Genomic DNA, 23,156 nt, shown 5'->3' with positions numbered 1-23,156 from the left:
GCTGACATACGTTGTGTGACCCGCCCTAAGAAGCTGCAGCTACTTTGTTTCACTTCAAGGACTCTTTCAAACATCTCCATTTTAGACAGAGACTCCATACATCATGGAACTGTAACTACAGAATTAAAGATGAAGAGCAAAAAGGAAAATAAACCAAGTGTTGCATCTATCTACTGATCCTCATGTACTTACGAAGGTGGCAGGCCTTCCCGATGAACGGAGAGGGACATCTGCAGGTGTAATCGGCATCAAGATCCATGCAGGTTCCACCGTTCTGACATGGCTGAGAAGAACACTCATTGACATCTGGGTAAGCAGCAAAGAAAAGGTAAAGTGGGTGAGAGAGGGCACCAACCTACGGATCCATGCAGAAGGGTGTAGACGTTCTGGAGTGGGTCGACTTTCAGGAGAGAAATACGTGACTGTGCATTTCCAATTAAAACTCTGACAATAGAAGCAAAATCACAGCAATCCCATGCATGTCACAGTTAGATCCTATCTCCAAAGGAAGGGAACTTGTTTGTAATATGGACAGCAAGGAAAGGGTTGTAGAAGTTTAATACTTACTCTGAGGCCTCCTAGAATAGGTTTATCAAACAGCTATTCTGATATTGAACGTCAACTGGTGTTTTTCATCTTGTCATACCAGCAGCCTTTATTGCAGGGCTGAAGCTTACTGCTATTGTGTAACCTAAAACCCCAACCTCTTTAGAGAAGATGTAATACTCGGAGGTGCAGCTTCATATCCCAATGACCTAGTCTCTCAACCTAGGCTTTCACTCTCCCCCAGTTCCTCGAGGATTGATGCACGCCTTTATAAACCACCCAGTGGTTGAAGAACACCTCTAGGCAGTGCTCAATTTGAGCAGGTGGTTCCCGGTGCTCAGCGTCGGAACCAAATCATCAACACTGGCCCTTATGACAGCGTGCCACATGGTGGCGCTGTTTGCATAATTTGGAGATGAGAACAACCACAGTTATTTATTAGTTCAATAGCGATTAAAAACGACTAATGCAGGCAGCCAAACTGTTCTTTTAGCTGTGGAGGCCTGAAACAGTCTTAATTGTCACACCTGAAAGGGTGTGATGATTAATAGTTGTGTTACTGGCACTGGCTGCACTGGCAGGGGCAATGGGTGGTGCAAGCTGCAGTGGCCTCCTGATGAGGGCCCTGGCACCTATTTTATTTCTACAAATTAAGCAATGCCTATAAGATATTAGCCCCACATCACTAGCTTTCACTGCACACAATGAAGCATGCCAATAGTTTGGACTCTCACCTACTCTGTACCCTTTCCTAATGACAAACTCCACTCCTTTCAACAAGGACATTACCTAAAACTCTCCAAGGAGCACAACCTGAACCTCATGTTCTCTCGGATCCCTAGGCTCTGATTTACAAAACACCATCACCACATCTGGTCCCCCCTTGCTATGGTTTGCTTCATCAATGGAGGGGAGAAGAGTCCAAAGCTCAAGAAAGTCCTGTAATTAGGATCACGCCTTCCAGGATGCAAGAGATCCAAAATCCATTCCACGGTTTTAGCCGAAGCATTCTCTATAACAGAAGACATACTTTGTTATCCTACCCTGCTGGAGTCCGGCTCACCTAAAGAGTGTGATTATAACAACCCTGGATTGGTTTGGTCCACTATGTCTACCAAAAATCAAGCACAGAAGACCGAACCCCTCTGCTTACTGACACTAAGGAGAGCAGATCTGAGGAGATGACAGTATAGATATCAGGCATCTGCTGACTCCTTAGATGGCCGGTGTAACTCCTGTGGATGCAAGCCAGCAGCCACAACACCAAAAGCCCCACTGTCAGGGTCACAGCGCAGATGCAACAGGGGCACAGCTATCGGCTGTGCAGCAACGCCGGGGCCATTGTGCTCTGCACCAATTATTTTAGGAGGTGGCCCACTGCAATGTATTTATGTTTTTTGATCAAGTGTCAGGCTGGGGCCTGGCTGTAAAGGTACTGTTGGGGAGGGGAGAAGGCGTAGTAAGGAAAGCAACAGACGGCTCCCAGGCAAGCACTGGAGCCGAAGCAGGAGGCTCGGTATTACCTGAGGAGAAAGCCCCTCCTCGTCATGAGCCAGCCTCCTTTATGACTGAAGGACTGCACTAGCTGTCTGCTGGCACCTGCTGGTGGCTGGCTAGCACAGGCCATTATGTACCCAGTTACGTGGCAGGGGCCACTGTAGCACAGGCACACTAAGCCAGTTAGCTACCTAGTTAGTTTACAGTCCAGTACACTTCTCTTTAACAAACCATACTATTTCTGCTTCAGTTTTAGTTGAACCTAAGGTGTGTTGTGTTTTCATATATTCCAGATGCAAACGTAACCTGAATTTTTAGTATTTTTTATACTCCAAGCACACTGTGGATAGAAAGAGAACACACACTTTACGCGTGGGAGGGGAATGGAATAAAGCTGTATTAATGCCAGCCAAGACACTACAATCCCTAAACAGAGAGTTCATTGGGATGAGTACCTCCTGTCAAGCTTTGTAGGTTCCCAATAATCCACATGATGAAAAATGGATGAGATACACTCTTCTTTTCTTGTTTTTTGTTTATGATAAAATGAGTATCAATGAGCTGGATAATAACATATCATTTAAAAAGCATTTTTGCTTATGTTGTGCTTTGTACAATTAAACACTGCTATTGTCATTATGGCAACCACTTAGTCCCTCCAAGAAGCCAGGTAGAACCATCTCCTTGTGAGACCATGGTATTATGAATATTCTGTCTTTACTATTCTGGGTATTCCTCCACTTGAGTTGCATGTGCCCGCCAATCAATCAAATGCGAACACAGGTGATTGACAGGACACAGATTTAGTTTATATTTTAATCTCCAATGTGATAATCAAGCTTGTGTGAATATATTCACAGTAGTGAATCAAAATGCTAACTACTTTATATTAATTTGTTATACATTTCTAATCGTTTCTAGAAGGTTGACAACTAGGTCTCATATATTTGTGTTATTCAAGAGAAAACAGTCTCATGAAATGAGAATAATTACAAGGACAACAGGACACTTTATATTATTGCTTATTGAATGAAATAAGGTTATAAAATCCAAGCACAGAGAGTGAAGGGTAGAGGGGAAGCTTCAAGCTAGGCAATATTGGGACAGGCTGTACAAAAACCATATTTCTGGTTCCAGCTGAAGGCTACCGGGTCAAAAGGCATTGAATCTTCTTTAGCTGACTTCTTAGTGCTGCTGGCCTCATAAGATGAGAATGGCAGACCCTATTCATAAGCTGTATCGTTCAAACAGTTAAGGGGATGTGTACCATCTCGAAATAGTTTTTTTTATTTGAAAACATTTGAAACGGGCATTCCTGGAGACCTTGCACTGGTGTCCTAGGACCTTTAACCAGCCAGTGTCATCAAACATCTGCCCCAGTGACTCCTTCCACTTATGTCTGAGGTGTGCAGAAGTCACCAGGGGATCCTATTGAAAAACATGACCAAGCACCTGTCGCTTCTCATAGTGTGTAACGTGTGCAGTAGGGGGTTAGTGGTGGGTTCCGGCCCCTTTTTACCCAATGTGTGTTTAGTGCTCGTCTTTGAGCACCATAGGTCAAGAATGCACCACCATGCAGACCACACTGCTGCTTGAGCTCTTAGAAGCGCACAAGAGTACAATTCAAGTGCAAGTTTCCAACTGTAGTGATCCCAGGCTCCTCTCAGACTGACACATCCAGAAACGTTTCTTAAATAAGTTTTAATAAGAATTAGGCTTTATAAACCGGTTTATTAATTTAATTGTAATCCCAGCTGCCACCGTGTTTATAGCAGTAATGTGGGCATCGTTCCTAAGACTAATTATAAGTCAAATTTTGATAGTTTGAAATGTTAGTCGCCAGCTCAATGGCTGCCATTTTAAAGTGTGAAATTGTTTGAGAACCTTTGAAAACTTCTTGTTGTATCACTTTGTCAAGTCAATTATTTGCCAGTCCAACAAAGGGTATGCTTTTTGTTTGCGTTCAGAGAATGTTTATTTGCATTATTATTACTGACTGTCTTGGAGGTCTAGTCTATTATTCCCGTTTTGTATTTACAAGACCAATATAGTTTTTCAAGTTCACATCGGCTTTTCCTAAAGAGTCCACGTATTAATTTTAGATGTGGCTAGAAGGAGAGCTATCTCAATCAGAAAGTGTCATAGTAAAGTAAAAAGTAAAAAGTTCAAGAGAAGAAAAGCAGTGTATAACGTTACAGCAATTCATCAAATTAGTACTTCTTGGATGTTACGTACCTAACCACAGTAGTTTCATGCTACAAAGTAAAGACTTTTCAGCATGTGTGTCTACCAGTAGCTGGCATAACATCCCAAATTGCCAGTAAAAAGCATCTACAGGCACCCTTATTGACTTTGTCAGTGTTTTACTAAAGGAAAACACATAGTAGCATTCCAGACTTTACCAATAGTTGACCATGATATGGGCTTTTAGGGTGCAATATCATTCTAGTGTATGTTAACATATGTTGAAAACATCATTAACTCTTTGAAAACATTGTTTTCATGGCCTTTACTTCTTGCATGATTCTGAAGTGCTTTGGTTCCTACGTACAAACATGAGGTGTGATAATCTGGAGGTGCAGCTAGAGCGATCCACTTTATGGTTCTGCAGTTCTCTTCCCTTTGAGGCAATCCATTTGGATTTGGCCTTCCGACTTGATGCCCCAAACTTGATCCGGGGGGACTATGATACAAGGTGCTATGAACTGCTACGTGGATTGACTGGCTTTTGTTACATCTTGGGATGCCTGGCGTGATTATTGATGCACAAGATGACTAGAGGATCATCTTCACGAAGTGGGTGGCTGAAGCTGGAAATGTTGACGTGGAGAACATGGTAGCATCGAAAGACAACTTAAAGGCCGTTATTAAGATTGTATTTAGTACTGTGTCCAATATGAAATTATTAAAAGATTGGGAAACCTTTTATTTTCCAGTGCTTATTCAAATGCATTTACCAAATGTTGTCGCTTATTTGTAAGTTGTCATTTTTCACTTGTTTGTGTTTGTCAAATGAAGATATGGTTATGACTGGGATAGACATAAGAGACGTAATCCAGAATCTAACAGTTGTGTCATGCAGAAGTTGGGCATAAGAGACACATCTTGTTCTGATTCCAGCCAAAAAAATATTGACACCTAGAATAAATGTCTTTAATATTTTTAAGAAATAAGGCATTAAGTTAAGAAATTGCAATGAACATGTTTAGTTCGAAAATACTCTAACACGATCTGATCTAAAGCTATTATGCTAAATGGAACCAGAGAACAGTTAAAGCTGTTATTGAGACTTTTTGATAGACCAACATTTAATTAATCTTGAGTTGTTTTCTTAATGCTATCTGTTATGTGGTTTATTTGTAAGCTTTATTTAGAAGTTGACTAGCGTTGTTCTATATTTTTTTGATATTGTTCTATGTGATTAATATTTTGAGTTTTAAAAATGTTTAGAACGTTCTGGGTATATATTAAATGAGCTATAGTTTTGAACTTGGACGCGATGCTTTCTATTACACACATTTCTTATTTATGGAGTTATTTTGACATTATGCGGTTAGAAGCCAATATGCGATCAATCACTACTGTCTGCATCTTCTGGCTTATTTGTTGATATAGTACGTTTTCTACTTTCTAAATCAATATCCTTTATTGCCCTCCTTCTAACATATATCTTCTCCTTAATCATCCAATTATTATCATCTTATCAGTGTAAAAATAATATGCGTGAGCAGTAACTGGACTGGCATTTGAGCAATACTTACTAAGCTTTAAGGAAACCAGAGTCACATGTAAATTATAATTTGCTGAGGTAACAACAGTGTGCAAAGCAATTCCCATGAATTGTTTGTATTCTAATTAAAAAGTTGGTTTGCTGCTCTGACTCTGAGACACTGCCTGTCACTGTTTATCCAGCTCTTTTTAGTAAACATAATATCGTTCCCTACAACCTGAAGTGAAGTTAATCTATCATGTACTTTACGTTCTTGTCAAAACAGCAAGAGTGAATGGCAGGACTTAAGGTGACTTTAAAGACAAAGTAGCACAATGACATAGGCCGGGCGCCGGCGACGGGGGATTGTGCTGCTCAGCTCACAAGCGAGGGGTGGCATGTTGAAGCCTGCAGCTGCTTGCCTGTTCTCTGCCATGGATACAGTAATACGTGATTAATGGGGCATTCATATTTCGTTAATCAGTCTTTGAGCACATCGTAGCAAATCGTTGCTAATTAGATAATGAATTGATCATTTGTGGAGACTGATCGCAGTATAAAGACTTGTTTTTTTTATTTTCGTGATAGACGTGATCTAAAGTCCGAATTCACCTAAAAAAATAAATTATGTCTTTAGTTGCCATAGTGTCTCATTACAGTTGCTTATTGATTTCCGAGTATCTGTATCCCTGCACTGCCTGTTTCAGTGATCAGTTTCTTCTTCTCTGAGACCCTACCCAAGAGAGAGGCATCCCAGGCAGAATACCATGGTTTAACTCCCACTCATCGGTTGACGTTCAGGTTGTGCAAGCGTGTCTTTGCCTTCTAACCTCACGAGAGCTCTATCCACGGACCATGAAGGCAATGACAGGGTGGTGGGGATGCATCTCGCATGCCTTATTTTACCATTGGTGGGGTTATTGGTGTAGCAAGGGTGTCATATGCTATGCAGACATGTTAATTGGTCCAAACCCTCTGGTTGGGTAGTAAGGGACATCCATAGTTAATGTAAAGTGGACCCGTCACGCCAGCGGGCCTCGGAGCCACTGCACTAATGACAGCTAAGCCCTCCCAGTTGGTGGTTGGCCTGGTGATCACCTGTCCCAGAGACCCTTTTACAGCCTCCTATCAGAAAAAGGAGAGAGAGGAGATAGGAGAGTGGCAGCTGGCCTGGAATGGATACAGGCTGCACTCTACAGTTAACACCCCACAAAAGCCTCTGCAAAGCAATTCTGAAGACGAAATGTTTGGGATGGTGGGAGTGGATTATTCTGCAGTGCATTGCTGCGGTCTGCCAAATACACATGTTAGAAGAAGGCAGCACAGGGACGTTCTCTGCAGAGATATTGTTTCTCTCCAGGCACCTGTGCAAAGCTTGAGAGCAGAGGAGCGTGACTGACCTATGTTCCTGGGCGAGGCTTAACTGCCAATTCGATTGATCAGAAATTGAGCACTCTTACACTGCCCCTGTCTTGTGCAGGCAAAAAGAAACCATCGCCAAATATACTAAAGAAAACTATGTTGCAAGCCACTTAGTGTTCATTGACAATCTAAAGACATGCTACATCATGTTTCTGCTTCTATGTTATGCTAGTACTTCTAGGGAATAAGCAGAATTTATTTAGCATTCAATCAATGTTCTTTGGTGCATATAATAAGTACGCGAGAGACAGCTGGTTGCCTATAGACTCCTAGACTTGTCATGTCGGTGAGTTGAAGGGTACCCTCCTCTTTGGTCTCAATGGAGGAGCGGTGATCCCTGTCCTCTAGCAGTAGCAGCAATGGGCATTCCATTTAAAAGTCCGCAGCCTAGGGTCTGCCTGCCCACCACCGCCCCATGCTGCATATTGCAGATAACAGTATTTGCTGCTGAGCTTACCGATGGTACTGTGGTGGTCAAATACTAAGCCACACTCAAACCTTTGCTTGGCGGGACATAGAAAGCTAGCACCCACTACATAGGCCCTCAGAAGGCCTGGAACCACATCGGTCTGCCTGTCCAAATACTCTAGAATACTCCCAATGGCTGAAAATAAGCCCACAGGAAAGGAGAGTGTGTGACTCCTGTTACCAAACTTGTGTTATTTCCCAGCAAACATGGAACGACCTGGGCACAAAATCATTTTTAGATGGATCTACTACTCTCAATTTGTTCTAGATCAGGCATAGTGAGGGCATGTAGTCCTGATTTTTTTTTTCCGGTTCTGCTTTTGTAAGCAGACAAATAAACCTACAGTTCTCTGAATGAAAAATAAATAATCAGGACTGGGTGATGTCCTCAAGCCTGACCTGGGCACCTCGAGAACTCATTGATGACCTGCAATATCTTTACAATGTACAGTTTGGGAGAACATTGTTCCATATATAATGCCCAAGTTCAACCTCTAATGAGGCTGATTAAGGTTCCCATTGGTCTATATTTATATACTAAAGGAAACCGATTGTCATGGCTATATTTGGTGCCCTGCTTCCAGAATCTCTGTCTGTACAGATAAGTATACAATTCTTATTCCAGAACACCACATTTCTTGTAACATATATCTCCCCAAACTGCCATTCAGTACATAAAATGTATTTTATCTTGGCCTTGTCAAATTTTATAATTGAAGGTCGACTTTTCATCCATACACACAGTGAAGTCTATTTTAATTCAGACAGTACTAACCGGACATTCCCTTTCACAAATTGTTAGTGATTCTCACTAGGTATTGTCAAGCGGGAGTCCCAAGCTACTGTAAACGTTTACTTATTCTCACATGACACCATTCAGCACCCAGCCTGAAGGTGGGGATTTTGCAACTACAGTCGAGAAAGGAATTGTCTGATGGAAATATTTACATGCCTGCTGGAATCAAAGGTTGATGTCCTTCAGCTCAATTGTTAGAATAGGCAGATGATCTGGGCAGTAGCTGGAAATGAAACATAGCAGCATGGCTCACAGTACCATTGGTCCTCGACAATTGTAGATAAATCTGCCTTCCATGTTAAAGAGGAACGTTGCTGCCATTCCTCCTGCTAGGTGCCTGTCCTGGTACACTAGGGAAAGAGGTTTAGAACAGCATGGCCTTTCACCTTTAGTGAGGTACATCTCTTGTCAATAATATAGGCCCATTGGCACGAAATCCTGAAATTTCCAAATAGTGAATCCATAGAAATCGATGTTTGCAGTTAATATACATTCCATTTTGCGATTACCAATTTCCTAATCCCGAATTCCATGGATTCACATTTGCTGTTAGGAAATCACTAAATAGTAAATCGCAAATTTCCAATTTCCCTATTAGGAAATCTCAAAATAGGTAACAGAGCTTTCTGGATGCAGAATGATGAGGTCAGACCATGAGGTTTATAAATATAGGGTGTGGTTACAACCCAGAGGCCTACACTGGAAGTAAGGAGGGCTCCTGCATCACCACTGCCACTGAATAACACCATCCCGGGAGAAGACCATGGCCGCAGAAGATGGGGCAAGGATTCAGGATCCAAAAAGAGCAAAGTAAAGTTTACTGAAAAGGAGCTGGAGCTCCTGACACTGGAATGTGTGGCCCATATGGACCAACTGTTTGGAAAGGCAGCCTTCTCTGTGCCAGAGAGCCAAAAGACCCGAATCTGGACCAGCATCATGGAGAAGGTGAATTCCCTAGGAGTGACCCAAAGGACCATTCTTGAGATCCACAAAACATGGTATGACGTGAGGTCTCGTACAAAGGAGAAGGTGGCCAGAAGGATGGCAGAGGGACGTTGAACTGGTAGAGGACCCTCAAAACAACCCCTCTGACTCATATGGGACACTCAGTGAGGGGACCCTGGAACTAGAAAGTGTGGTGGGAGTAGGTGACATCAACACCTCCAAACCAGCAGGCACCATCTAGGGTAATTCATCTTTCCTTTACTTACCTAACAAAACCAAATGTTAGTAAATCCATATATCATACATCATAGAAATGAATGACTCCATTGAGATGCTTGCTCCACCCTGGCAATGCATCATGAGGGATGTACTACACATCATTTGCTTGCGGAGCTGATGAGTACTTCAAACATATCGCAACAAAATATCTCAAACACACGACAGTCACAACAATAATGTGGGCGAACTTTAACCATTTATTTACACTAACTTTACATGCATCTACATAGATCAAAACCCGGACGTGCCAAGGACCATTGCAGCCGAAGAGCCTACTGACACTGATGTGGGCATTCAGGACACACCACCCCAAGCCACTTCACCCATCAACCCGACTCCAACTGTCAGGAGAGCAACCAGTTCACTGCTGCCAGAGTTTGTGGACAATGATGAGGGTCAATCACACAGCAGGGACCCCAGAACAATGGAGGCAAGGAGACACAGACAGGTCAGAGGGCAAAGAGCAGCAGATCCTGAGAACGTGTCAGACGACATGCCTGATAGTGCTCCAGTGTATGGTGGGGTGGAGAGGTCTTCATCTCCAAGCAGCGCCTACAGACAAAACCGATAAGGACTGTAAATAGGCAGCAGGAACATATGTCTAAGTTGCTGCAGAACTTGGAGAAAGGGCAGGACCTGTGGCTAGCAGCAATGGAGAGGAAGCACCATTTGCAGAAACAGAGGCACATGCAGTACCTGGCAAGGTTTGGTTCCTTCACCCGGTCCATCAATCGACAGGCAAACTGTTAACATTCAGACAGACATGGGGCACTGCTGTCAGGACGTTGCACACAAGCTCGTGCAAGTGACCAAAGACCTAGAGAACCTCCAGAGCCACAACCTTGTGCATCCTGCCCGTACCTAAGAGTGAAGAGGCCTCTAGCTTCAGTGTCACATCCATTCCTGACTTTGTCATTTTTCCGTGTGAGGTCGACTACGGCGGTTCTCCACTGATCTTCTCAACACTTGTCAAGGGACACATCTATTTTAAGCGGCCCGTACCCGGTTGAGGAAAGAGTTTATTCTTCTCATCCCGACACTTCGGATAGTTACTTACACACGGATCCTCGGTTGTGATTTATCCCTACGTAATAGACGTATGTATTGACAAATACGCCATTAGAACTGTCAATCTCCTTTCACAGGGTGTCCGGTTAGGCCGAATGTGAGTACCTCTGCTCCCTAGGCACTGCCAACGATTGCAGCACATATAGTAAGTGCATTGCCAGTAAGAAGGCAGTAGTAAGTAGTTAACCCCCCCCCAGTACGACTGATCCTCGACGTACCATGCCACACCTGAGAAACCTGCATTGGCTCCCCCGTCAACAAGAGGATATCCTTCAAGCTCCTCATCCACGCTGTCAAGAATTCCTGTCATACGAGGGGAGGAAAACGGTAACCAGCGAAAACGGACTACATCTCCCAGGATGCTTAGCGGTTGAGAGGTTATGTAAACAGGAGAGCTGTTACATAACTCAAGGAAAACACGCCCTTATGTAAACAGGAGAGCTGTTACATAACTCAAGGGAAACACGCCCTTATGTAAACAGGAGAGCTGTTACATAACTCAAGGAAAACACGCCCTTATGTAAACAGGAGAGCTGTTACATAACTCAAGGGAAACACGCCCTTATGTAAACAGGAGAGCTGTTACATAACTCAAGGAAACACGCCCTTATGTAAACAGGAGAGCTGTTACATAACTCAAGGAAACACGCCCTTATGTAAACAGGAGAGCTGTTACATAACTCAAGGAAAACACGCCCTATAAAGGGAGGAACCGGGAGGTACAACGCTGTCGGATATTGTGTTCACACCGACGTACCTGCTTCGTGAAGAGCAGTGTTCCGGAGTGGTGCTCCAGTAAGGCAAGAACGGAGGTAGGTCGAGTCGTTACTCCCTGGGCCGTGTCTTGCCCCATCGTCACCTGTGAAGGACCCGGAAGCTCTACCGGTCAACCATTGAGCTTCGCTTTTTGACTCGGCTGAGTCCAAGCGCAGTGGCGCTTTTGCTGGTTGGAGTCGTAACTCCCAGCCCGACCAGAGACACAGGGACTGCCAGCTGTAACGCACACCAGGAGGTGTTTGCCGCGTTACAGACTCGGAAGTCCACAGGATCGATCGAGCGGCTGCTCTCGGTTCAGTCTTCTTGCTTGTGATTGGGGTATCGGTGACGCATCACCAGGAGGTGACTCCGCGTCCCGGTGCAGTCTGAGGAAGAGGTTGAGCGGCTGCTCCCTTCAGGTAGAGACCCCGGCTGGGTGTTTCCCTGACTCCTCGATTCTACCCAACACTCTTCGTGCCCCTCACAGCCTACCGATTGGCATTGTCGGCCATTTCATTTCTGCCCTCTGTTGGCATACGCCGGGACCGGCGTATATGCAGAGGACGGTTAGGACCATCCGTGCTGTGGGCTGGTAACGTACTTAGCCTGGAGGATTCCAGTGACTATAACTTTTGTTTATTCTTTGTATTATATTTGCCTTCATTAAAACAACTAACCCTTCACTAGTGGTTGCGTCCTCATTGTCGTGTCTGTTAAACGATCCTGAGACGTTCAGGGCGTTACACACGCACACAAGGCACTCCACAAGACCGGCCCAGCCTACCTCAACAGACTACTCTCCTTCCACATCCCAAACCGCCAGCTCCGCTCCGCCGACCTCGCATATGCACTTGCAAATGTACGCGGTGCACAGGGGTTCAGGTTATGCGGTCCCCACGAGGGATATTGGCCTCAAACTCAGTGAGAGGGCGGCTCAACCTCAAGGAACGTAGGAACCCACCTCCTGTGTTTCTGGAGCCTTCAGAGTCTGCAGGAGCTCAGAATCAGCAGACCGGTCGCTTTACAGTGCCTGCGAATGCAGGGGAGTGACTCCTTTACCCCAATGGAGATACTTCAGTTGTCCTTGATGCTCCACAGGTCCTGCACTGATCCTGTATGGTGCTTTTGATGGAGAGTGAGACGAAGTCAGGCCCAGTCGAAGTCCAGAGTGTCCAGACGGTCGAAGGTCAGTGGTTTCTTGATCAGAATCTTGTCCACATAGAATCTAGGGTCCTACAGTCAGGTAAGCCCTTTTGTACCCACGGGAGAAGGTTGGACAGATTCAGGGGACCCCCCCAGGGGAGGATCAGGACAGTGGGAGGATACTCCCCTGTCCTTTGTCCAGTTTCGTGCTAGAGCAGAAGCCAATGGCTCCCAGGATTGGTTTGAACTGGACTATGCACATGTGTGCCCCAGATGCAGACTTTCAGGCACTTTGGAAGTGCACCCACCCAGTCCCAATACACTAAATCCTGTCTGGGAGGTGGTCACATCTCCCTGCGACAGGATGCCCATTGTCCTGCCTTCCCCTGCTCGAGCTTGGCTCAGCAGCAGGAGGGCAGAAATGGGTCCCTGGTCAGCAGCAACCATTTTGTGCTGCCCGGGTCGAGAAGGCTGATACCGGGAAGACCAGTGACCCCACAAAGCTAGCTTCAGAAGGGTGGAAACATACCCACACACTGGTTACTGGTGTTGAGGTATGATTCCAAGGTGATTTATACCAATCACGACATGTTTTGGCGCAGCAGTTTGAGAGAGCTTTTTACGTGAGCACATCTACTTGTATGTCTGGCTGTGTCACCGACAACCCGGGAGAATGGTCTCTGAAGGCTGCAGAGGGGCCCTGCTCATGCAGGGGCACCCTCTCATGTAAAACCCAGCACCCTACCTTCAGGATTGTCAAGGCCTGCTAGAGGTTTTAAGTGCAGTGACCTATAGATATAGTAAACCTATATCTAAAGTAAGTGGTGTAAGCACCAGCTTACACAGGCTGCAATAGCAGGCCTGTAGTTCATTTTGCATGGCCTCTCATGGGTGGCATAATACATGCTTAAGCCCATGGGAGGCCTCTGGGGTACCTATGCCCTGGGTACATGGGTACCATTTTCTAGGGACTGACAAGAGTACCCCAGTATCCAATCTGGAGTGTACCGAAGTACATGCATAACATTTTAAGGAGAAAGCAGATAGACTGGGGTCCTGATTAGCAGGATCCCAGTCAGACTAGTCGAAAACAGTGTAATATCAAGCAAAAAGTGAGAGTAACCATAAGAAGCAGATCCTACGTTCCTACAGATATGCTTTTAAGAGCAACCTGAAACTTAATCATAAGACTGCTATTAAACAGCATGCCCAAGTTTAGTGCAATCGTCACTGATTTCGGTGGTGTTTCCATTGAGTGTGGCCAATGGTAGTGAATGATGAGGTTTCTACTAAGCCCCTGAACAGGATATTTGTTTTCTGGCTCTTCCGGCACATCTAATTGAATCAAACATAAAAATTGTATCAAGATGTTTACAACTTGTTTCCAAACCCGTCCCTCTCTTCTAAATTTAAATAGATCTGGATTGGATCTTCCAAAAAATGAACAATGTTTTCGACTTTCATGATATCCATAAGATGCATCTTTTGTATGTTATACAAACTGAGGGAGTGGACAGACCCTCATGGGACCCTGTCCATGGTGGAGGTTGTTTCAGGAATAGATTATTGCAGGAGTTGTGAAAGTGTGAAGACTAGTGCTAGGAAGGAGCTGGCATGTCCAGGTAGTTGTAAACACAGTTTAGTGTTGTAATTTATTGCTTCTCAGTGGCATAGCAAGGGAGCCATGGGCCAGAGTGCAAGAAAGTAAAACTGGTCCATCATGCTTCGGTTGGATGTCTAAAGACAGCCATAATTGTGGTACAGTTGAGCCCTAGTACCGCAACACAACTGATACCTACATCTCTTGACCGCGTGTTCAAACTGGAAACTAATCAGGAGTTTCTGGTGCAGCAACAAATGGGTAAATGAGCAGAGCACAGGGCCTTCTCTGAAATGGCACATGTCAGTATTGAGCGATATCAATCCGTACACCCTAACACCCCAACTTCCACTCTCACCCCACAGATGCACGATGTTCATGCTGTTAGCTACCATTGTTTGTAGATTTTCAATTACACTTTGTGTTTTATATTCAGCAGTATTAGACTGTCTCCGAGTGCTCTGATGTGACTGACAGATGACAGGTTGGTGGTATGCAATAAAAAGCAATTATATTCACTCCAGCACTGCCCCTACTTAGTCTGTGCTTCCAGTCTGGTAATTTCATCTTCACCTACTCTACCCTTAATATTTCTTATCATCCCTGTATTCCCTCTCTCACCCCCACTCATCTCTCCCTTTATCTCAATCTCTCACTTATTCTGCCTTTTTCTTTTTTTTCTTCACCGCTTTCTGATACTTGCTCAAGTACTGGTTCGTTTACAGTAAGGATAAATATAAAAGTAGCACAATGTAGATGAAAAACATATATGGGTGATCTCGCATGTGCTATGGGCCAACCTAAGATCACTGTTGTATCATTGACAGGCCATCCGGTGGGAGTAGAGGGCAATTACCGCAGCCATCATTCACTTTCAGGCCTCCTTACATCCCACAGCTTCCCCAATGGTTGGAAGAAGTAGGGAGAGCTGGATTGGGCAGTGATCAGTAACCTCCCCTGCTCCACACAAAAGTGCTAAGGGATCTATAGTTCTCTCCTAGGGCTCCAACATTGGTCCAGGAGAGTTAAATCTGTGCCAAATGTAAGGATACCCACATCTATAGAACTATTTTACAAAGTCAGAATTTACAATGAGAATCTGACACCAGCACAATGAGTCACCAAAATGGTTAGGAAGCCTAGTAAAGTCATGGCATGCGGTATCAATCTTAACAAATCATCTATACCACATTTTGGAATAGCAAGATGGTTTATTGAAATTCATGGGCATGCACTAGCTGTACAAAGTTACAACCTATAACCATTTTTGAAGGGACCATCCAGTCTAGAGATAAAAAGGTTCTCTTTGCCTTGTTCTGCATCTCTAGAATCACCAGAAATAAATATTCTACAATGTCTCTTTGTTTGATGATGTTAGCTAGGGTTGTGAAATCATGCAATTGATGCCCCTTTTACAACTCAATAACACAAATCCCGACACTACACTAATAAGAATACACTAAAGTTATATTTTTTAAGTAAATGTTTTTAAGAACATTGCGACGTAGCCTTTTGGTGACTTGGCAGCACTACTTTTTTACTTTTACTGTCAGCCTTTGATGACACTTTTTTTTTTTAAGCAACATTTATGAGAGCCCGATTACGAGTTTGGCGGTGCGGAAGTGGTTGCTATGTGTGCGGCCTGCTCCCGAACTGCCAAATCTGTTGTCAGACTGCCTGCCAGATTATTTTTGGCGGTCCCACGGCAGTACCTCTGAAAATGGGCACCACAATGGGAACACCAATACCAGTTCCTGCACGGCATGGACTGTAAACTCCATGTCATGCAGGAGCTGTGGTGCATGCACACAGGGGGGCACATGTTTTGCCCCCCTACATGCACCCAAAGGCACAGAGGCACACAGGTGCCCTGTAGGTCCCCCTTTGTTTCTTCTCCGCCACAGTTTTCATGGAGGAGGAACTGCCATGAAAACTGTGGTGGAGAGGAAACTCGTAATATGCTTGGCGGGACCACAGAGGTTTCCCCCACCCCCCCCCCCCCCCAAGCATATTGCGGCCTCAATACTGCCGCCAGGGAACTATGGTTCCCTGGCGACTGCCGTGGTGCAATGGTGGCCCGATTGCCCTACTCGTAATGGGGCGGTTGGACTGCCGGTGTGGCAGTGGCTGGTCCACCACCGCTGTACTCCCACAACTCTGGTAGTCCTTGGACTCCAGACTCCTAATTAGGCCCTTCGTATTTCTCTACTTTTGATAATGTGCTTTTTTTAAATTCAAAGAGCCTCAACCGCATCCAGTCTATCTCCAGAATATTTCTTTTTTAATTCCGAACATATTAAGGTGATATGTTTGTTATAAGGTAGACACTAGAAATGTGGTGTTCTGGAATAAGAATTGTATACTTATCTGTACAGACTGAGATACTGGAAGCAGGGCACCAAATATAGCCATGACAATCGGTTTCCTTTAGTATATAAATATAGACCAATGGGAACCTTAATCAGCCTCATTCGAGGCTGAACTTGGGCATTATATATGGAACAATGTTCTCCAAAACTGTACATTGTAAAGATATTGCAGGTCATCAATGAGTTCTCGAGGTGCCCAGGTCAGGCTTGAGGACATCACCCAGTCCTGATTATTTATTTTTCATTCAGAGAACTGTAGGTTTATGTGTCCGTTTACAAAAGCAGAACCGAAAAAAAAAAACAGGACTACATGCCCTCACTATGCCTGATCTAGAACAAATTGAGAGCAGTAGATCCATCTAAAAATGATTTTGTGCCCAGGTCTTTCCATGTTTGCTGGGAAATAACACAGGTTTGGTAACAGGAGTCACACACTCCTTTCCTGTGGGCTTATTTTCAGCCATTGAGAGTATTCTAGAGTATTTGGACAGGCAGACCGATGTGGTTCCAGGCCTTCTGAGGGCCTATGTAGTGGGTGCTAGCTTTCCATGTCCCGCCAAGCAAAGGTTTGAGTGTGGCTTAGTATTTGACCACCACAGTACCATCGGTAAGCTCAGCAGCAAATACTGTTATCTGCAATATGCAGCATGGGGCGGTGGTGGGCAGGCAGACCCTAGGCTGCGCTCTTTTAAATGGAATGCCCATTGCTGCTACTGCTAGAGGACAGGGATCACCGCTCCTCCATTGAGACCAAAGAGGAGGGGACCCTTCATCTCAACGACATGAAAAGTCTAGGAGTCTATAGGGAACCAGCTGTCTCCCGCTTACTTATTATATGCACCAAAGAACATTGATTGAATGTTAAATGAATTCTGCTTATTCCCTAGAAGTACTAGCATAACATAGAAGCAGAAACATGATGTAGCATGTCATATGTCTTTAGATTGTCAATGAACACCTAAGTGGCTTGCAACATAGTTTTCTTTAGTATACTTGGCGATGGTTTCTTTTTGCCCGCACAAGACAGGGGCAGTGTAAGAGTGCTCAATTTCTGATCAATCGAATTGGCAGTTAAGCCTCGCCCAGGAACATAGGTCAGTCACGCTCCTCTGCTCTCAAGCTTTGCACAGGTGCTTGGAGAGAAACAATATCTCTGCAGAGAACGTCCCTGTGCTGCCTTCTTCTAGCATGTGTATTTGGCAGACCGCAGCAGTGCACTGCAGAATAATCCACTCCCACCATCCCTAGCCGGGCAAACATTTCATCTTCAGAATTGCTTTGTAGAAGCTTTTCTGGGGTGTTACCTGTAGAGTGCAGCCAGTAGCCATTCCAGGCCAGCTGCCACTCTCCTCTCTCTCCTTTTTCTGATAGGAGGCTGCAAAACGGTCTCTGGGACAGGTGAGCACCAGGCCAACCACCAACTAGGAGGGCTTAGCTGTCATTAGTGCAGTGGCTCCGAGGCCCGCTGGCGTGACTGGTCCACTTTACATTAACTATGGATGTCCCTTACTACCCAACCAGAGGGTTTGGACCAATTAACATGTCTGCATAGCATATGACACCCTTGCTACACCAATAACCCCACCAATGGTAAAATAAGGCATGCGAGATGCATCCCCACCACCCTGTCAGTGCCTTCATGGTCCGTGGATAGAGCTCTCGCGAGGTTAGAAGGCAAAGACACGCTTGCACAACCTGAACGTCAACCGATGAGTGGGAGTTAAACCATGGTATTCTGCCTGGGATGCCTCTCTCTTGGGTAGGGTCTCAGAGAAGAAGAAACTGATCACTGAAACAGGCAGTGCAGGGATACAGATACTCGGAAATCAATAAGCAACTGTAATGAGACACTATGGCAACTAAAGACATAATTTATTTTTTTAGGTGAATTCGGACTTTAGATCACGTCTTTATCACGAAAGCAAAAAAAACAACAAGTCTTTATACTGCGATCAGTCTCCACAAATGATCAATTCATTATCTAATTAACAACGATTTGCTATGATGTGCTCACAGACTGATTAACGAAATATGAATGTCCCATTAATCACGTATTACTGTATCCATGGCAGAGAACAGGCAAGCAGCTGCAGGCTTCGACATGCCACCCCTCCCTTGTGAGCTGAGCAGCACAATCCCCCGTCGCCGGCGCCCGGCCTATGGCATTGTGCTACTTTGTCTTTAAAGTCACCTTAAGTCCTGCCATTCATTCTTGCTGTTTTGACAAGAACGTAAAGTACATGATAGATTGACTTCACTTCAGGTTTTAGGGAATTAACTTATGTTTACTAAAAAGAGCTGGATAAACAGTGACAGGCAGTGAGTCAGAGCAGCAAACTAACTTTTTAATCAGAATACAAACAGTTCATGGGAATTGCTTTGCACGCTGTTACCTCAGCAGATTATAAATTACATGTGACTCTGGTTTCCTTAAAGCTTAGTAAGTATTGCTCAAATGCCAGTCCAGTTACTGCTTACGCATATTATTTTTACACTGATAAGATAATAATTGGATGATTAAAGAGAAGATACATGTTAGGAGAAGGACATAAAGGATATTGGTTTAGAAAGTGGAAAACGTACTATATCAACACATAAGCATAAAGATGCAGAAAGTAGCGATTGATCACATATTGGCTTCTAACCGCATAATGTCAAAATAACTCCAAAAATAAGAAATGTGTGTAATACAAAGCGTCAAATTCAAAACTATTGCTCATTTAATATATACCCAGAACGTTCTAAACATTTTTAAAACTCAAAATATTAATCACGTAGAACAATATAAAAAAAAATATAGAGCAACGCTAGTCAGCTTCTAAATAAAGCTTACAAATAAACAACATAAAAGATGGCATTAAGAAAACAACTCAAGATTAATTAAATGTTGATCAATCAAAAATCTCAACAACGGCTTTAACTGTTCTCTGGTTCCATTTAGCATAATAGCTTTAGATCAGATCGTGTTAGAGTATTTTCTAACTAAACATGCTCATTGCAATTTCTTAACTTAATCCCTTATTTCCTAAAAATATTAAAGACATTTATTCTAGGTGTCAATATTTATTTTGCTGGAATCAGAACAAAATGTGTCTCTTATGCCCAACTTCTGCATGACACAACTGTTAGATTCTGGATTACGTCTCTTATGTCTATCCCAGTCATAACCATATCTTCATTTGACAAACACAAACAAGTGAAAAATGACAACTTACAAATAAGCGACAACATTTGGTAAATACATTTGAATTAGCACTGGAAAATAAAAGGTTTTCCAGTCTTTTAATAATTTCATATTGGACACAGTACTAAATACAATCTTAATAACGGCCTTTAAGTTGTCTTTCGATGCTACCATGTTCTCCACGTCAACATTTCCAGCTTCAGCCACCCACTTCGTGAAGATGATCCTCTAGTTATCTTGTGCATCAATAATCACGCCAGGCATCCCAAGATGTAACAAAAGCCAGTCAATCCACGTAGCAGTTCATAGTACCTTGGATCATAGTCCCCCCGGATCATGTTTGGGGCATCAAGTCGGAAGGCCAAATCCAAATGGATTACCTCAAAGGGAGAAGAACTGCAGAACCATAAAGTGGATCGTCTAGCTGCACCTCCAGATTATCACACCTCATGTTTGTACGTAGGAACCAAAGCACTCCAGAATCATGCAAGAAGTAAAGGCCATGAAAACAATGTTTTCAAAGGGTGAATGATGTTTTCAATTTATGTTAACATACACTGGAATGATATTGTACCCTCAAAGCCCATATCATGGTCACATATTTGAAAACTCTGGACGGCTACTAGGCGCTTTCCTTTAGTTAAAAACACTGACAAAGTCAATAAGGGTGTCTGTAGATGCTTTTTACTGGCAATTTTGGATATTATGCTAGCTACTGGTAGACACACATGCTGAAAAGTCTTTACTTTGTAGCATGAAGCTACTGCGGGTAGGTACGCAACATCCAAGAAGTACTAATTTGATGACGTGCTGTAACGTTATACACTGCTTTTCTTCTCTTGAACTATTTCCTTTTTACTTTACTATTAGACTTTCTGCATGAGATAGCTCTCCTTCTAGTCACATCTAAAATTAATATTATTGACTCTTTAGGAAAACCCGATGTGAACTTGAAAAACTATATTGTCGTCTTCTAAATACAAAACGGGAATAATAGACTGGACCTCCAAGACCGTCAGTAATAATAATGCAAATAAACATTCCCTAAATACAAACAAAAGCATACCCTTTGTTGGACCGGCAAATAATTGACATGACAAAGTGATACAACAAGAAGTTTTCAAAGTTTCTCAAACAATTTCACACTTTAAAATGGCAGCCATTGAGCTGGTCACTAACATTTCAAACTATCAAAATGTGACTTATGATTAGTCTTAGGAACGATGCCCACGTCATGCAATAATGAAATCCAATATGATCTTCCAGCCCTTTTAATATGTTTTCTTTAAAAAGAAACCCACATTACTGCTATAAACACGGTGGCAGCTGGGATTACAATTAAATTAATAAACCAGTTTATAAAACCTAATTCTTATTAAAACTTATTTAAGAAACGTTTCTGGATGTGTCAGTCTGAGAGGAGGCTGGGATCACTACAGTTGGAAACCTGCACTTGAATTGTACTCTTGTGCGCTTCTAAGAGCTCAAGCAGCAGTGTGGTCTGCATGGTGGTGCATTCTTGACCTATGGTGCTCAAAGACGAGCACTAAACACACACTGGGACAAAATTGTCCGGAAGCCTCCACTAACCCACCTACTGCACACGTTACACACTATAGGAGCCCACAGGCGCTTGGTCAAGTTTTTCAATAGGATCCCCTGGTGACTTCTGCACACCTCAGACATAAGTGGGAGGAGTCACTGGAGCAGATGTTTAATGGCTCAGGCTGGTTAGAGGCCCTAGGACACCAGTGCAAGGTCTCCAGGAATGCCCGTTTCAAATGCATCCAATTTGATATCCTGCGTAGGACTTACTCAACTCCCTGGCATTTACGACCAATATACCCAAATGCTGTTCCCAGCTGGCATCGGCTGATATGCTTCATATGTTTTGGGCATGTAGGTAACCATGTTGATTTCAGACAGTAGTATTATCTGATATTACAGTCTACGGAAAACTGTGAAGTTTCTACTGCTTTACACTGCCTCCTGGGCCTATACCCCGCCCTAAGTATACAGACAAGCCACACCAAGATTCATAGCTTTATCATTGCTGATGATTAAACAAGCAGTGGCAACCAAACAAAAATCACATATGGCCCCTTTGATCTCACATTGAAGGACTAAAGTTATTAGGTGGGCACAGGTGAAGAGTACGGCGCTCCGCAGGGGGTAAAACATGTCCACAACAACCACCCATGGGGTACATTGGGATATGATCCTTCAGAACTTTTACAGAAAATACTCAAGCAAATTCTCGCCGCTTTAAACCCCTGACCTGTCAGCTTAGTACATACAGCATGCTCCTCTGCTGTAGGGAAGGTCTCAGGGGGCGCACTAGTCAGAATATAGGGTCCAATCCACAGTGCCTGCAACCAGCTTTATGTATCCGTCTTCAGCCTTCAGTACTCCCAAAATGGCGGCACCCTATGATCCCTCGAGGCCTAAGGTATTCTCCTCACCAGGATCACCAATGATTGTGTCAGTTTTGTGATGAGTTTCAAGGGGGCTGGGAGGATGGGATTTTATTAATTTTGACTGTGCCTTTGACTATAACGCAGGTGGACCGAAGGATAAATGATTTTTTTGAAGCACAGCGCATTGTTAATTGACAAGTACCAGATACATTGTTTGCCCATGTGAATTGATCAGAGTACATGCACACCTGTATCCACAATGGCTCCTTAGAGAACATGTAAGTTTGAAACTTGGAAAATGTAAATGAAAATTAATTTAAAAAAAACATTTGTGGATGCTTTATCCATTCAGACAGTCATTTACATTGGATAGCAGGTCTGTATTGAGGTTGCAGGAGAGAATTATCATCTAGAGTATTACGATTTTCGCAGGCATCACCTGAAGTGCAATTTACACATACATCATTTATTTTCCGTTACCAGAATGTGCAGGTAACTGCACAAACCAGCTCATCCAGATTTATGGTCCTATACTTAAAGGTACATAGGTAGAAAGGAAAGGTACAAAAGCTTAGTGCCTACAAACACCTACAAACACCTCCAAAGGAATACATTTGTTTGCACTGGGACAGAAAATGGTACTGAACGTCAATATGTTGGCAAGTCAGCAGCAAAATACCGCTAACCAGCAGGAGCATCTTTTTTAGTAAATACACGTTTCTCTCTCCAGTGCCAAGACAGCGTATTTCATTTCATGGAAACTTTGGGTAGGCTGACCTAATGACGTGTTCCATCCTCCAAACTTATCATTGCATTACCATGTAATCAAGGCACTTCTTCTGCCAGATGTTTGCTTGAGGGCAACTCAAATTTCAGACTTCATTTTTATGCACAGTATAAGCACATCTTCCTGGATGATCATGATAATTATGCTTTGGATTGAAAGGAAAAGATGAC

The 23,156-nt window shown here is 43.6% G+C and overlaps 1 protein-coding gene across 2 annotated transcripts in view; it reads right to left on the bottom strand.

The window, feature by feature from the left end:
• MFGE8 (milk fat globule EGF and factor V/VIII domain containing) overlaps positions 1 to 23,156 on the bottom strand; it is a 231,706-nt gene that overhangs the window by 92,113 nt on the left and 116,437 nt on the right. For both annotated transcript variants that reach the window (XM_085644459.1, XM_085644458.1), the window contains exon 4: positions 193 to 306. In XM_085644459.1, coding sequence (XP_085500585.1) covers positions 193 to 306 — 114 coding nt within the window. The remainder of the gene's footprint in view (positions 1 to 192; positions 307 to 23,156) is intronic.

This window comes from Triturus cristatus, chromosome 3_1, assembly GCF_964204655.1.
Source record: "Triturus cristatus chromosome 3_1, aTriCri1.1, whole genome shotgun sequence".
Lineage (NCBI taxonomy): Eukaryota > Metazoa > Chordata > Amphibia > Caudata > Salamandridae > Triturus > Triturus cristatus.
This window is presented reverse-complemented; position numbering and strand designations above follow the sequence as displayed.